At 36.8% G+C, this 15856-nt stretch overlaps 1 protein-coding gene across 1 annotated transcript; it reads left to right on the forward strand.

Annotated features, from left to right (window-relative positions):
• Positions 1–369: 369 nt before the first annotated feature.
• Positions 370–14857, forward strand: pygmb (phosphorylase, glycogen, muscle b). Its single transcript, XM_073859903.1, has 20 exons — positions 370–719; positions 1955–2058; positions 4777–4855; positions 4942–5045; positions 5158–5289; positions 5440–5551; positions 6932–7014; positions 7117–7260; positions 7579–7671; positions 7843–7987; positions 8808–8973; positions 9146–9260; positions 9620–9721; positions 9799–9946; positions 10038–10096; positions 10255–10396; positions 10488–10695; positions 13086–13220; positions 13316–13382; positions 13537–14857. Exons 1-20 carry the CDS (start codon positions 479–481, stop codon positions 13684–13686), a joined length of 2529 nt encoding a protein of 842 aa, XP_073716004.1. The 5' UTR covers positions 370–478; the 3' UTR covers positions 13687–14857.
• Positions 14858–15856: the final 999 nt, after the last annotated feature.

Raw genomic sequence — 15856 nt, forward strand, 5'->3', positions numbered from 1 at the left:
GTTGAAGTTTGAAAGAGTAGGCTAATGTTTAAATGCGTCATGCAAGGATCTTGGCATCCTTAAACCTAGTAAACGGGGAGGCACGCACATCCATACACTAGCAGGTGCCAAAAATAGAGAATAAAGCAAAACAAAATAGAATCCGCACACTGAACTTAACATAAACTCATTTAATCACCAAGTTACGTTTCTTTAGATTTAATCCTAAAAGGTTAAAACAATCTTTTTAATGAGTCCTATTGTCTTGGCATTTAAGTGCCATTATAGCAAGGTTGGAATTTAGTCTAAATTTATCTTGACCCGCCCGGCCTGTCAAATATGTACAGTGGTCATGTATCTGAAAGGTGGTGCGCGCCGCCGATGATGAGCGCGCTTGACCCAGAGCATCTGCAAAGCACAGTGACGCGCGTCGCAACACAGCGGGCATCACGCAGCCTAGTAATCCTATTGCACGGGTCCAAATTTTACAGTCGACAAGATGTCCAAGCCACTGACGGACCAAGAGAAGAGGAAACAAATTTCCGTGCGTGGACTCGCCGGCGTTGAAAACGTCGCCGAGCTCAAGACCAATTTTAATCGGCATCTACATTTCACTTTGGTAAAGGACCGTAATGTTTCAACCAAGCGCGACTATTACTTCGCCCTGGCGCACACCGTCCGTGACCATTTGGTTGGAAGATGGATTCGGACGCAGCAACATTATTACGAGAAAGACCCGAAGCGTGAGAAACCGAATGCCGCAATTTTCATCTCGCAGTGTCCGGTGAAGCACGTACACCACTGACAGATGGGAGGAGGGGCCGGATTACAACAACCAGGGATATAACGTTGCGCACTTTAACACTGCAATAATATTACTAAAAACGCATTATGTCCATCCTTGTTGTGAGTGTTACTTCGGTATATGCGGAAAAATGTTTGTGGTTGAGTTTTGACGGTCATTTGTATCAAAAGAGTTACATAATCGCCATGTTTGATGATAGAGATCTCCGGTCATCCCTTTCAAGGTCCTTCGAATGAATGAATAAGGGTTTTGCCCTTGACAAGAATCAACAGGTTAAAATGTTCATTTTTATTTAGCCCAATTTAATGCTAAATAATTTGCTAATATAACACCTACGCAGCTTTGTAACGTACTGACATTTCTATAATGAAAAATTAAAAGCATTACGGTATACAAAAATAAATGTGCGTCTTCACCACAAAAATGTTTTGCATCAATTCCGTCATCTTTTGACTTCATAATATTTGTACTTCAATGAAACGAAAGAATTCTCATAAACAATCCTAAAAAATGTTATTGACAATCGTGACGTCACGCCAGATTAAGATTTGCATACCGTTTTGTGATTGGTCTGCTCTGAAGCATTATTTGCGTATTGCTGTTCCTTAAACAAATTTAAAGAAATCAAATATCGGTCAATATTAATCATCCCTCATGTCCCATTTGTTGTCCAGTAAACAAATTACATTACAAAAATGCTTTTGAAGTTTGTTGAACTTTCAAATGGCTATACCAGTAAGTGTGCGCCTAACCTTTAACACCAACTGCTAATGCAGCTATTTATACATGCAGAACCCATGCCAGCGATAGTGCACACAAATATACTCACACATTCTTCGCTGTTAGCCTTTGTTATCTTTAAAAGTAACTGGTAAAGCTGATTAACTGCAGCCTTCATTGACTTTTATTTTTGCAGTGTAGCTGTGGCTCACAGAATGCAGATCAGTTTGTATCGCATTACCCCTCCTCACCTTTATGTTTCTCTAAATGTTGCTCTGCTGCTGAAGTACATTGTGTTGAAATTGTACAAATTGTTTATTTATTTGTTTATTTTTTAAATTGTTCAAATTGTCCATACAGTGTTAGCAAAGAATTAAATGAGATGTTTGTAGGGCAAAATTATAACGTTACACAAAAAAATCTCTCTTCATGTCTTTCTCCTCCATCTCTAGCGTGTATACTATCTCTCTCTGGAATTCTACATGGGGCGGACCCTTCAAAACACCATGGTAAACTTAGCTTTGGAGACTGCCTGTGATGAAGCAATCTATCAGGTAAGCTTGAACACTGAAACCAGATACCATAAGTGGAAGTTATGCGCCACTAGTGGCACCAAAATGGAACTGCAGTCTGCTTGAACAGGTTGACTGGCCAGTACCCAGCAGCATTTGCTTAACCAGTAGCATTGAATATGGGGTAGGACTGTGACTGCCTATTGGCCAGGATAACAAAAAGATAACTTCGGCTGTCATAGGTGGAGTGTTTATTTTTGTGATTTTGTTTGAGGCACAGATCACTTTATCTTTTTGTTAAAGATAAGAGGCGTAATGCCATCACCAGTCAATATCAGTAATGTTGGGTCAGTGAATAAGTTGATGAGCTGTTGATCTAATGTCAACAGTAAAAGATTGACGCCCACTGTGGTTTAAATGTATACATTAGGATATTAAAGGCAAAAAATAATCCAATATCAGAATGTTAAACACATAATTAAAGGGACACTTTTTTTGAAAATATGCTCATTTTCCAGCTCACCTAGAGTTTTTTTTATCTTATTTATTTTTTATTGCATGTTCACTAAACATTACATAAAAGAAAACATGCAACATTACATAACATATATAACAGGGGGACATGCATAACAGACCTTACTAAATTAATATAGCTTACACAGAGAAAAATAAATAAATAATAATAATAAAAGTATAAAAGAATAAGAATGATACATTTCTATTAAAAGATAACACGAACCAGATTATCAGATTTTTCCCAGTATAAGAAAATATTAAAATCTATTTCTTTTACCTTATTGGGGAGTAAAAAGTATACTCTGACCATATTTTGTCAAAAGACTGTATGTAAAACATCTGTTTCCATCTTGTAATTGCTTTTGGATAGCAACTAAGATGTTGAACAAGAGACTTTCTAATATGGAGATTATTACACTAATTATCCATAATATTAATACCTCCAATAACAATATTTGGAATCTGTCTTGCAACCATGTTATAGCTAAAATGTGTTTTAAAAGGAGAAGGAATTTAATAGAGATGTTTTTTACAACCACATTATATTCTTTAAGGGAAAGCTTCAACCCTGATACAGATAAGAATTGCTAAGTATAAACATCACTATTTCTATTTAATAAATCTGAAACAAAATTAATTCCTTTATCTATCCAATCTTTTTTAAACATGGACTTATTTTTAGACAATACATACTGATTATTCCATAAAATGCAAGAATGTGGGGAAAAGTTGTGCTTGAAAGCTATTTTCCAGGCATCAAAGCATTGTTTATGATAATTGGATAATTTAATGGGAAGTTTACTAGGGAAGTTTACTACATTTAAAGTCACAAGAAAGCAGAATTTTTTACCCACAACATTTCTCAAAAATCAAATTGGGGATATGAAACCACACCTAGTTTCTATGGGCCAGACAATGTTTTATCAAGTTAATTTTAAAAGTGTATTAAAGTCCAGGACATTAAGACCACCTTGTTAAGAAACCCTAATAACAGTCTTTCTTTTTATATATTCAGTTCTATTTCTCCAAATAAACTGAAATACAGCTTTATCAATGAGAGAACACATTTTCGGGTTAACATACAGAGAGAGAGAGAGAGCAGGGTATACAATAATCGATAAACCCTCAGCTTTAGAAAGTAAAACACGTGCATGGATTGTCAGATTCCTTTGCAGCCAACATTTAAAAATAGATTTTGTTTTGGTTAAGCATTTTGAAAAGTTAAGGTCAACTCTTTTATTAGGACATTTGCTAATTAGGATACCAAGATATCGGATTGTTTGTTTAACCTTGATACCAGAAATCAGCTCCCCTAGAGTTAAACATTTGATTTTTACCGATTTGGAATCCATTCAGCCGATCTCTGGGTCTGGCGCATAATCCATTGAATCTGATTAGACCATTAGCATCGCGCTAAAAAATAACCAAAGTGTTTGGATATTTTTCCTATTTAAAACTTGACTGTTTTTTAGTTAAATCGTGTACTAAGAATAACAGAAAATTAAAAGTTGCGATATTCTATCTTGGCAGATATGGCTAGGAACTATACTCTCATTCTGGCGTAATAATCCAGAACTTTGCTGCTGTAACATGGCTGGCTGCAGGAGGCGCAATAATATTACGCAGCAGCCGAAAATAGTCCCTTTAGTAACTTTCAATGGCAGGGGACTATTTTCGGGGCACTGCGTAGTATCATTACGCATCCTGCAGACATGTCACAGCAGCAAAGTCTTGGATTATTATGCCAGAATGAGAGTATAGTTCCTAGCCATATCTGCCAAGAATATCGCAACTTTAAAATTTCCGTCGGTCTTAGTACACGATGTAACTACAAAAGAGTCAAGTTTTAAATATGAAAAATATCCAAACTCTTTGATTAATTTTTAGCGTGATGCTAATGGTCTAATCAGATTCAATGGATTATGCTAAACTATGCTAAAAGTGCTAGCGCCAGACCCGGAGATCGTCTGAATGGATTCCAAAATGGTGAAAATCTAATGTTTAACTCTGGGGGAGCTGGAAGATGAGAATATTTTCAAAAAAGTGGAGTGTCATTTTAAGTGTTCTTGAAGCATTGAACAAAAAAATCGTTAGATCCACAAGGAACAAACATACTATGAAGTGCAGTGTAAATGACTTTGGATAAAAGTGTTTACCAAATGCATAAATGTAAATATCTCAAGTCATGTTAAAATATGAGGTTACATACCTCATCTGGTCTGGTGTTGTTTTGGTTTATTCTAGCTGGGTCTTGATATGGAGGAGCTGCAGGATATTGAGGAGGATGCTGGCCTGGGAAACGGAGGCCTTGGTCGACTGGCAGGTGAACTCTCTTTAAAATAATTTATGTAGGGCCTGTAAAGATACATTAGATTGATGTTTTAATCCACTTTAACTTCTTCTCTGCAGCTTGCTTCCTTGACTCTATGGCAACCTTGGGTTTGGCAGCTTACGGTTATGGAATCCGCTATGAGTTTGGAATCTTCAATCAGAAAATTGTAAATGGTTGGCAGGTAAGAAACACTTTACAGTGTCTCACTAAAATATCTTGTGTTCCGTTAACTCACCTGTGCATTTTTGTTACGAGCAAATGCTGACATGTATTAAATGATTGACATTTGGCAGGTGGAGGAGGCAGACGATTGGCTGCGCTATGGGAATCCTTGGGAAAAGGCTCGTCCTGAGTATATGCGTCCCGTGCATTTCTATGGTCGAGTGGAACACAACCCTGATGGAGTAAAATGGGTGGACACACAGGTGTGAGCAAAGAAAACAGTGTATCTACTCTTGAAAAACAAAAAAAATAATTTTCATAGTTCATACTATAAATACATTTTATTAGGGTGTATTTTTACAGCTACATTTCTACGTTTACTCTAGTAAATCTGTGACTCTTTGACTTGACAGGTCGTTCTTGCACTCCCTTATGATACACCTGTCCCAGGATACAGAAACAATGTTGTTAACACAATGAGGCTCTGGTCTGCCAAAGCTCCATGTGAATTCCACCTTAAAGACTGTGAGTTTATTGTAAGGTCGTTTTGACTATTAATAATCATCAGCCAGCCTTATTAAAAGTGTGTAACTTTGATCCTCTGGATTATCACTTGTAAACAAGACAATAAGCCTGATTAACTAGGCTAAACAAGACTTGACTTTTTACAGGGAATGATGCAAACCAGCACAGGACACCAAACACAAGGGCATTAATTCAATTCAATTAAATTTTATTTATATAGCGCTTTTTACAATTGTTAATTGTTTCAAAGCAGCTTTACATGAGTAGATGTAGGGGAAAACACAGAAAATCAATAGATAATATAAGAAGTAGAATATAGCGGCTAAGGATAAATCGTACTAGCGAGAGTAGTAATAATGTAACGTATACAGTAAAGTGCTAAGTTAAGCCAAAGTTGGATGACTCTCCCGGGGACGAAAAACCCCCCTAGGAGAAAACCCAGTGGGAAAAACTGAACTCCTAGAAGGACAAAAACCCTTGGGAGAGTTTAATATATATTTATATATATAAACACCGTAGGGATAGGAAGCGGGTAAGCGGATGAAACTGGGGATAAATTGGGGATAAACCAAGAGGGCAACAGGTGTTGGGTATAAACCAATAACAAAATAATTAATGAGGGGGCAGGGTTGAGACACGAGAAAGGAGAGCATATGGCACTCAAAAACAAACAATGGCCATGTGCTTTCACACATAACATGTAACTCCTATGATCCTGACACAAAACTCAGTCATTCCAGAAAACAGTTTTTTTGTAATTTCTGCGAGGCAAAAATCCTTAATATCGTGGCACGTTTTCTTTAAAAAAGCGATGGAATATGCAGGATATTTATGCAATTTTATGCAAAAAAATTGCGGGGAACTTGCCAATATTGCGGGAACTTGCAAAAACTGTGTGAACTTGCAAAAACTGTTTGCAGCTTTTGTCGCATAATTACGTCACTTACTAACATTCCCATGACAACAGGGGACATGGCTGCGCATTTGTGTAGTAAATGCAACATTTTTCAACAAGATATATATGACTTTTTGCTACAAAAATGCGGGGATTATGAAATCATGCAAGCCCCACATATTTTGCGAGCAGAAATCTGCCATTTATGCGGCGAAAATGCGGTGTATTTAAAAAATGCGGCCACTGCATAAATATGTGGACTTTGGCTGATTATGCATTGAATCATGCGATCGCATAATCCCGTTTTTCTGGAGGGACTGAAAACTATAAAAAGCAAGAACAAGAGAGGCAAGATCATGACAGGTTCATATGTTTTAAATTAGATTTCCTAGCTGTATTATGTTTATTATATCTAACATTGCATCTGGATTTTATAAAGAGTTCTCTGAAAGATGATCATTACAGACTTTTATCCTTTTAAACAGTTAATGTTGGTGGTTACATCCAGGCTGTGCTGGACAAGAATCTAGCTGAGAACATCTCCCGTGTCCTTTACCCTAATGACAACGTGAGTTTACCTCTCTGTACTCACACTTAACAGAATATTAAAAAGAGATGTTTAAACAATGAGACTCAGATGTTTAAACAAACTATTTTGTTTGTTTGTCAGTTCTTTGAAGGCAAAGAGTTACGTCTCAAGCAGGAATACTTTGTGGTGGCCGCGACTCTTCAGGACATCATCCGCAGGTTCAAGGCCTCAAAGTTTGGCTCAACAGAAGTAGTACGCATGGATCTGACCAAACTTCCAGATAAGGTAGGACAGCACTACAATACAAAAAAGCCACTCTCCCCTACTTTTTCCTGCTGTGGAAGTGAATGGGGCCTCAGTTTGGTTACAAACATTCCTCAAAATATCTTCCTTCGTGTTCATCAGAACAAAGACATTTTAACAGGTTTGTAATAATGTGAGGGTGAAATTAGGACAGAATTTTCATTTGTTGGGTGAACTATTTCTTTAAACACTGTGCTTCAGTAGTAAAAGAAATCATATTGCTTCAAATAGGGTAGCAATGTATAATTTTTCATTGACTAAAAGACCAAGATGTTACAGACATCCTTTTTATGCATCTAGGTGGCCATTCAGTTGAATGACACTCATCCTGCAATGGCGATTCCTGAGCTGATGAGAATTCTGGTGGATGATGAGAAACTGACCTGGGAGGCGGTAAGCGAAAATTCCTATCATTTGACTTGATAAACCATCAAGACTCAAAACAACACACTGCGAAAGATTAGCAATTAGAGTAATATAGGCGACAGAGTTTATCAATTCATTCTCCTGTTCTTTATTCTCCCTCTTTATCTGATTTTGTCTGATGTTATTTATCTTTCTCAGGCTTGGGACATCACTGTGCGCACCTGTGCGTACACTAACCACACTGTCTTACCGGAAGCTCTGGAGCGCTGGCCTGTCGACCTGTTCCAAAACCTTTTGCCCCGTCACCTGCTAATCATCTACGAGATTAACCGTCGTCATATGGAGCGTATGGGAACAAACAATTTCCTCATGACACATTTCAGTCGACCTTTGAGGAAAAATGTATGTTATTTGTATGGGTTGAAAGCATAGACTGTAAAAAAAATATGGACATAGTGTCCGTGACGTCACCAATTGTTTTGTGAAGATGGTTTTTGAAGCTCAAAGTAGGCGTTGCCTGCCGTCGGCATCTTGGCCGTGCGTCAACGCAAATCACTCACTGGAAATGGGTAAATAGGCGGGACATGGATGAAGCTGAGGTGGCTGGTTGCTGAAACCACGCCCACCTAGCTCGATTCTAGTGACAGCAGTGGCCATTCACCCCTCACTTAAGTGGCCACACCCTTAATTATGCAGAACTTTAAGGCTAAATATATAATAAACGGATGAGTTACAAAAAAGTTCACCAAAATTAGATATACAGATAAAAAACACTTTTTGTACCAGGCTGTAAACATATTATTTTCTGCTGTAAATTGGTCATTTTAAAATGGAGGTCTATGGGAATTGACTCCCTTTTGGAGCCAACCTCAAGCGGCCAGTCGATCAATTCCAGTTTAAGTCACTTCCGTATTGGCTTCATCAGAGAGATTGGAAGGTTGCCCCTCGCTTGAAAGTTTAAGATCATGTGACCATTGGTAACTCGCTGCATTAAGATGTAGTCATCTCCTCACCAAACAGGGAATAATTTATGAGTGAGGTTACATAAACAATCTCCCCTGCTCTTCCTGACGCAGTTTGCTATACATTTTAAATGAAGGAAAGAAGTTCCCATGCTATACTTGTTTGTTTATCCTCCCATTACATCTTCTTTCCTGTTTCTTAGCGTATCGCTGCCCTCTACCCTGGCGATTTTGACCGTATGAGACGCATGTCTTTGATTGAGGAGGAAGGTCAGAAGAAGATCAACATGGCCCATCTCTGCATCGTCGGCTCTCACGCAGTCAATGGAGTGGCCCAAATCCACTCCGACATCATCAAGGACACTGTGTATGTCTCCTCACGATTTGCCTGTTAATGCATTTATAAGTGTTATCACAATTCCAAATGTAGGGTTTATTATAATAGCTTGCCTTTACATAATCACAGAAGGTAAAACAGATAACACCGGTTTTGCTGGTAAATCTCAAGATCAATTTGTTGGTGTTTACTCTTTAAACAGGTTTAAAGACTTCTATGAGGTGGACCCACAGAAGTTCCAGAACAAAACCAATGGCATCACACCCCGTCGCTGGCTCATCATGTGTAACCCTGGATTGGCTGACGTCATCGCTGAGGTGAGGAATGTTGAAATAAAGGATAGGAATCTTAACATTTTTATTTTTGAGCCTTTTCGCTTCATTCAGAAAGGACAGCGAAGAAGGTTTCGGAGAGGGTATTTGAATTACGAACTAATAACCTTTTCATTGCCATTAAAGTGAAATTACTGAAAAAAACCCCATAAGTGCCTGATAAAAAATGCTCATTTATAAGAAAACATGTTCGAGCGTTTCACATCTGAACTCTTCATATATAACATGTTATATAAATATGTAACATTTAGCTAATCCCAAATTGAACAGAAACTGATGTTATTAACTTTAATGCGGTTTATGAAGACATTCATGATTTTATTTTGTGATGGTTAATTTGTTAGAGAATTGGTGAGGACTACATCCGTGACCTGGACCAGCTGAAGAAACTCCTGAAGTTTTTAGACGACGACGCATTAATTCGAGATATTGCAAAAGTCAAACAGGTGAAACAATCGGTCTCCTTTCTAATCTTACATGAGCGAGGTGAGCATCTCATTTTATGTCGCTTTGCCATTTTCAGGAGAATAAGATGAAATTTGCTGTGCAACTGGAAGAGCAGTATAAAGTAAAGATCAACCCAAACTCCATGTTTGATGTTCACGTAAAGAGGATCCATGAATACAAAAGACAGCTATTGAACTGTCTACACATTATCACGCTTTATAATCGTAAGTAAAAACATCCTTTCACGGTTTCACGTGAAGCAGATACCTTACCATACAGAGTCTGCTGTAAAATCACCTTTCATTTATCTTCAAGGCATCAAGAAGGAGCCAAACAAGGCCTGGACTCCAAGGACAGTTATGATTGGAGGAAAGGTGAGGCTGATTCACTGACCAATCAGATCTATCTTGGCTGTTGGTACAGCGTTTTTGTAGCTCATCTCTCTAGGGACACATATAAAGATATATGTTTCTTGATTGAACCATACCTTCCGAATGAATACACATAAATGTGGTTGATTTATGTCTTCAAGGCTGCACCTGGGTACCACACAGCTAAGATGATCATCAGACTGATCACGGCAATTGGAGATGTGGTAAATAACGATTGCGTGGTGGGAGATCGCCTGAAAGTCATCTTCCTCGAGAACTACAGGGTCACATTGGCTGAGAAAGGTGATGCAAACCGATCAACGGATGTTATTATTCGATCAGTTTGTCTTCTTTATTCACATTTATTTTTTACTTGTTTCTTACCTTTTCCTAGTCATCCCTGCGGCTGACCTGTCCGAGCAGATCTCCACTGCAGGAACAGAAGCTTCTGGTACTGGCAACATGAAGTTCATGCTGAATGGAGCTTTGACCATCGGCACCATGGATGGAGCTAACGTGGAGATGGCAGAGGAAGCGGGAGAGGAAAACCTCTTCATCTTCGGGATGAGAGTGAAGGATGTGGAGGCTATGGATAAGAAAGGGTGAGTTATAAATATTTTTTAAATTTTGGAATATTTGTCTGCATAATAAAATTTTGTTTCTTAAAGTTATTCTAGTTATTAAAGGGATAGTTCACAAAAAAAAACATTTTGTCTTCATTGACTCACTCTCATGTTGTTACAAACCTGTATAAATTTCTGTTAAAATTTCGGTATAAATTTCTGTTCGCTTCCATAGTATTATTTTTTCCTACTATGGAAGCGAATGGGGCTCACGAGCGGTTTGGTTAAAAACATTTCTCAAAATATCTTCCTTCGTGTTCATCAGAACAAAGTTTATAACAACAAGAGAGTGAGTAAATAATGACAGAATTTTCATTTTTGGGTGAACTATCCCTTTAATGTTAAAGGGACACTCCACTTTTTTGAAAATATTTGATTTTTACTGTTTTGGAATCCATTCAGCTGATCTCCGAGTCTGGCGGTACCACTTTTAGCATTGCTTAGATTCATTGAATCTGATTAGACCATTTAGCATTGTACTCAAAAATAACCAAATAGTTTCAATATTTTTTCTATTTAAAACTTGACTCTTCTGTATTTACATTGTGTACTAAGACCGACGGAAAATTTAAAGTTGCAAGGCTTAAAGACATGGCTAGGCACTACACTCTCATTCTGGCGTAAAATCAAGGACTTCGCTTTCGTACCATGGCTGCAGCAGGCGCAATGATATTATGCAGCACCTGAAAATAGTCCCCTTGGAACTTTTTAATAGGTGGGGACTGTTTTCGGGCACTGCGTAATATAATTGCGCCTTTTGCAGCCATGATACGACAGGAAAGTCCTTGATTGTTACGCCGGAATGAGAGTATAGTTCTTAACCATATCGGCCTAGAAAATTGCAACTTTTAATTTTCCATCGGTCTGAGTACATGATGTAACTACAGAAGAGTCAAGTTTTAAATTATTGTAATAATAATATAAAATAATAACAACAATATTTTAATAAAATTTTTCTAAAAATAAAAAATAAAATAAAAATTGAAACCCTGCTGCTAATAGTCTAATCAGATTCAATGGATTATGCTAAGCTATGCTAAAAGTGGTACTGCCAGACACAGAGATTGGCTAAATGGATTCCAAAATGGTATAAATCAAAGGTTTAACTCTAGGGGAGCTGGAAAATAAGCCTATTTTCAAAATAAGTGGAGTGTCCCTTTAAAGGGGTCATATGATGAAAATGTTAGCATTGCCACTTTGTAGGTGTGAGCAAAAATAGGTCGTTGAAATTTGGCTTTCATTATGATGTCATAAGGATATCTTATTAGAATAATACCGCCTCCTTAATCTGAACTTTCCAACCACTGCACTGCCGTTTAGTGCAGAGAGAAAGAGAGAGAAAATAAGGACTTGACAGCACAATTGAGTTTGAATTACAACAAACCACCATCATTGTGATCAGTGTTTGCACTTCATCCGCTCATTTGCATTTTAAAAAACACACCCAAAACGACACATCCCCGCTCAAACCTACAAAGTGGCAATGCCAACATTTTCATCATATGACCCCTTTAAAGAGCTCAGATGCAAAAGGCGCTAAACAAATGAGATAACGATATTAGGGCTGTCACAATGATTTAATAATTGTCTTATCGTGATTGTTTGACCTCATCGCGATGATTTCAGATCACCGCAATGATTGGACAACTCTCTTAAAAACACAAGGGGGAGCTGTAGCGCCTGTATAAACAAGACCATATTACTTTTAAATGATTTTGACCGAAGGACCTGGCACATATTATACGTTCATCAAAAACTTTTGCTTCAAATCCACTTAATCCTGGCCTTAGGTCATTTAAAAATACTGGTTTGTTGGCAGAATCCATTAAATGCCACGACAGCGAAGTGCATGGAAGAAGATTTGAATAAATGACATGTATGAGTTTTTTCCCAGTTAAAGACGGTTTACTGAATATATTAGGATATTGACTGAATTTTTGCATCTTTTACCTTTATTCAGAAGGACAGTGAAGAGTGACTGGAGATGTTTATAGAAGTGCCAATTTTTGCATATACTAAGAGGGTTTTGCAGCGAAAGACAAATTTGTTCAAGTGACATTTGTGAAAATTAAGGCAATTACATTTCTGACTAATAACTAACCTTTTCATTGACATTAAAGTGAAATTACAGAACCTTTACATAAGAGGCTGATAAAAAACAAACAAGTACAAGTAAACATGTTAGACACACTTAAGAGGGTTTTGTATCTGAGCTCTTCATATGTTACTATGTATGTTATATAAATGCAGGTAATATTAATGTGTTGGATGTTTATACACTAATTATTATATTGAAAAAGTTGATCCATTTCAATCAAGATGTGGATAGAAACTAAACTGACACAAAATCACTTTTGGCTCGTTTTTAGATATGATGCCATGGAGTATTATAACCGGATTCCAGAGCTAAAACAAGTTATCGATCAGATCTCTTCTGGATTCTTCAGTCCTGGAGAGCCTGACCTGTTTAAAGACATTGTCAAATTGCTAATGCAACATGACAGGTAAGAAAAACTGATTTTTTTTGCTTTCTTCCTTTGCTACATAATCATAGTTTATTACTAATACATGTGGATTATCAATGTTGGTGTAATTACAGGTTCAAGGTCTTTGCTGACTATGAGGACTACATTAAATGTCAGGAGAAAGTCAGTGCCCTATATAAGGTTTGTATTAAAGACCTCATTAAAATACACAATTTCTTCCCTAAGTTAACAGTACATGTTTTCATTTGGCAATGGCAACTTTCATTAAGCAAAAATGTATACACACTACGCATTCCTTCCAGTTATTAAAAGCATCTTCATAATTCCTAAACAGAATACTAAAGAATGGACCAAGAAGGTCATCCATAACATTGCCGGTTGTGGCAAATTCTCCAGTGACCGCACCATCACCCAGTATGCCCGTGAGATCTGGGGCATGGAGCCCAGCCTGGAGAAGATCCCGGCCCCCGATGATCCTCGTTAAGTCGTTCTGCAAAATGTAGTGGTTGTTCTCGCATTCGATTTATTTGCCATTGTGAAGATGTATAATAATTTTAGTAATTTTACTGTTGACATGCTATAAGAGGTTACTCTCTCTTACCATCAGACAGCCAGAATACCTCACACAATTCTCTCTTTCCCTGCTCCCGTCAGTGCATCCAGCTTTTTGGCATGTTTATGTATTCATCGATGTAAGAATGTCATTTTATCCGTGGAGTTTTATGAAGAGCTATAATGTATTTGTCCGTCAACGTCGTCTGTTACACTGTGAGGTCAGAGTTCAAGGCAATAGCAAAAGCACACGTACATATATTTTGCCACATATTTGAGCATGATAACGACTGTTACAAAAGGAAATAGAGAAACTACTACGTTTTATTTGTTTGTGTGTGTGATGTGCATTGTAGCATGCTTTTGAATTGAGTTTTATAAATAGAGACTAATACAGGAACTACAGTAATTTAGTTTAGACAGGCAGTTATCAAATGAACAGCCTGGGTTTTTACTTTAGATTCGGTACAGCTGTAATGTCCGTTATACTTTCAGGCCCTCTGACCTTTCTTTCAAAAAGCTGCCTTAATCAAGAGTACTGTTTGTGTATATTTAGGTCTGATTGTCTGTCTGTCATTTGCCTGTTGATGTTCATGTCATACGCTTTCACCTGCTCAGATCAGCACTTTAGAAATGATCTGTCACTTTTGCCCCCATAAAGCATTACGCTCTGGATATTTATTAACTGTATGGCTGTGTTTGAGACATTATGTTGGGTGCTCTACAGAAGATACCTATAGGTAGTTGAAGGCTTCCAGTGAGATAGCATAACTAATACAACACTAAAGTGTATTTCTCCTTAGTTGTGGGGCTTTGTTCAAGACACTGAAAAATATTTACTCTGATTAAATGATTGTTCTGTATTCTTAGATAGGAAACTAGGATGACAGAAGGGTACCGTGAATTGCTTTGGGATAAACAAGAAGTGTCTATTTAGCAGACACTCATGTTTCGTTTAAAGCAACTCCAGAGAGCACAAACTATAGAGGAAGTGCCAGCCCGATCACACAGAAATACTTAAATATTTTACAACGTGGCTAATTTGTATGAATGCCTATGATGTGAAGAGTGACAAAATATGAATTAAATGATAAATTAACCAATTGCTGTTTCTACTTATTCCAAATGGATATACATACACACACACACACACACACATATCTCAAAACTATAAACACATTAGTGTAGCCTTACATATTAATGCATGTGTAAGTGTGACCACAAAATATTGTCATAAAGTTTAAATTTTTATATCAATATTTTTTATATTAAGATTTGCAAATTTTAGATTAGTTTATATTATTTTAGATTATATATTACTTTAATTATGTTAACTAAAATAATTACATGGTGCGCCAAATATTTTTTAAAACTAGACACATTGCATGTGGTCTTGTTAGATGCATTGATTAAATCTGTGAAAAATTATTAAAATGAAAAGGACAGTGATGTCACAACCCTATCAGTCGGATGAATTAGTACAACGTTCAGATTTTTGGTTAGATTTGGGCTCTTTTGTTAGAGATCATATTTTGCCCAGCTTTCAATTTTGTTTTGAAAATATTTTATTTGTTTTTTTTTCTCTTATGCCATTACATAGGGAATATTATTAGGTTAATTTGTTACTTTTTTCTTACTAAATATGGTGATTATAAACCATTATTCAAAATCTTGCTATTAGAAGTTAAGCAATAGCCTGCCTAAAATCTATTTATATTATTTGTTTTTTTTTTCTGTTATGTCATTATATAGGGAATATTATTAGGTTAATTTGTTACTTTTTTCTTACTAAATATGGTGATTATAAACCATTATTCAAAATCTTGCTATTAGAAGTTAAGCAATAGCCTGCCTAAAATCTATTTATAATCTGATAAACAAGAAAGCTGTTAAATGTATTAATGTATGTAAGCATTTCCATGTTTTTATTTAATTTTTCTTTTTTTCATCCAATAGCTAATGTAAATTTTTTTTTTAAATTATTGATTCAATAAAAAAATAGTGGTAAAACGAAAAAAAGTACAACGTTCAGTAACTCCCAAGACGTTGGGTGGCGCTATTGACCTCTGAACGCTTCAGGTTAAACTGAACACTCAATGGAA

This window comes from Misgurnus anguillicaudatus, chromosome 21 (genome assembly GCF_027580225.2).
Source record: "Misgurnus anguillicaudatus chromosome 21, ASM2758022v2, whole genome shotgun sequence".
In the NCBI taxonomy this organism is placed as follows: domain Eukaryota; kingdom Metazoa; phylum Chordata; class Actinopteri; order Cypriniformes; family Cobitidae; genus Misgurnus; species Misgurnus anguillicaudatus.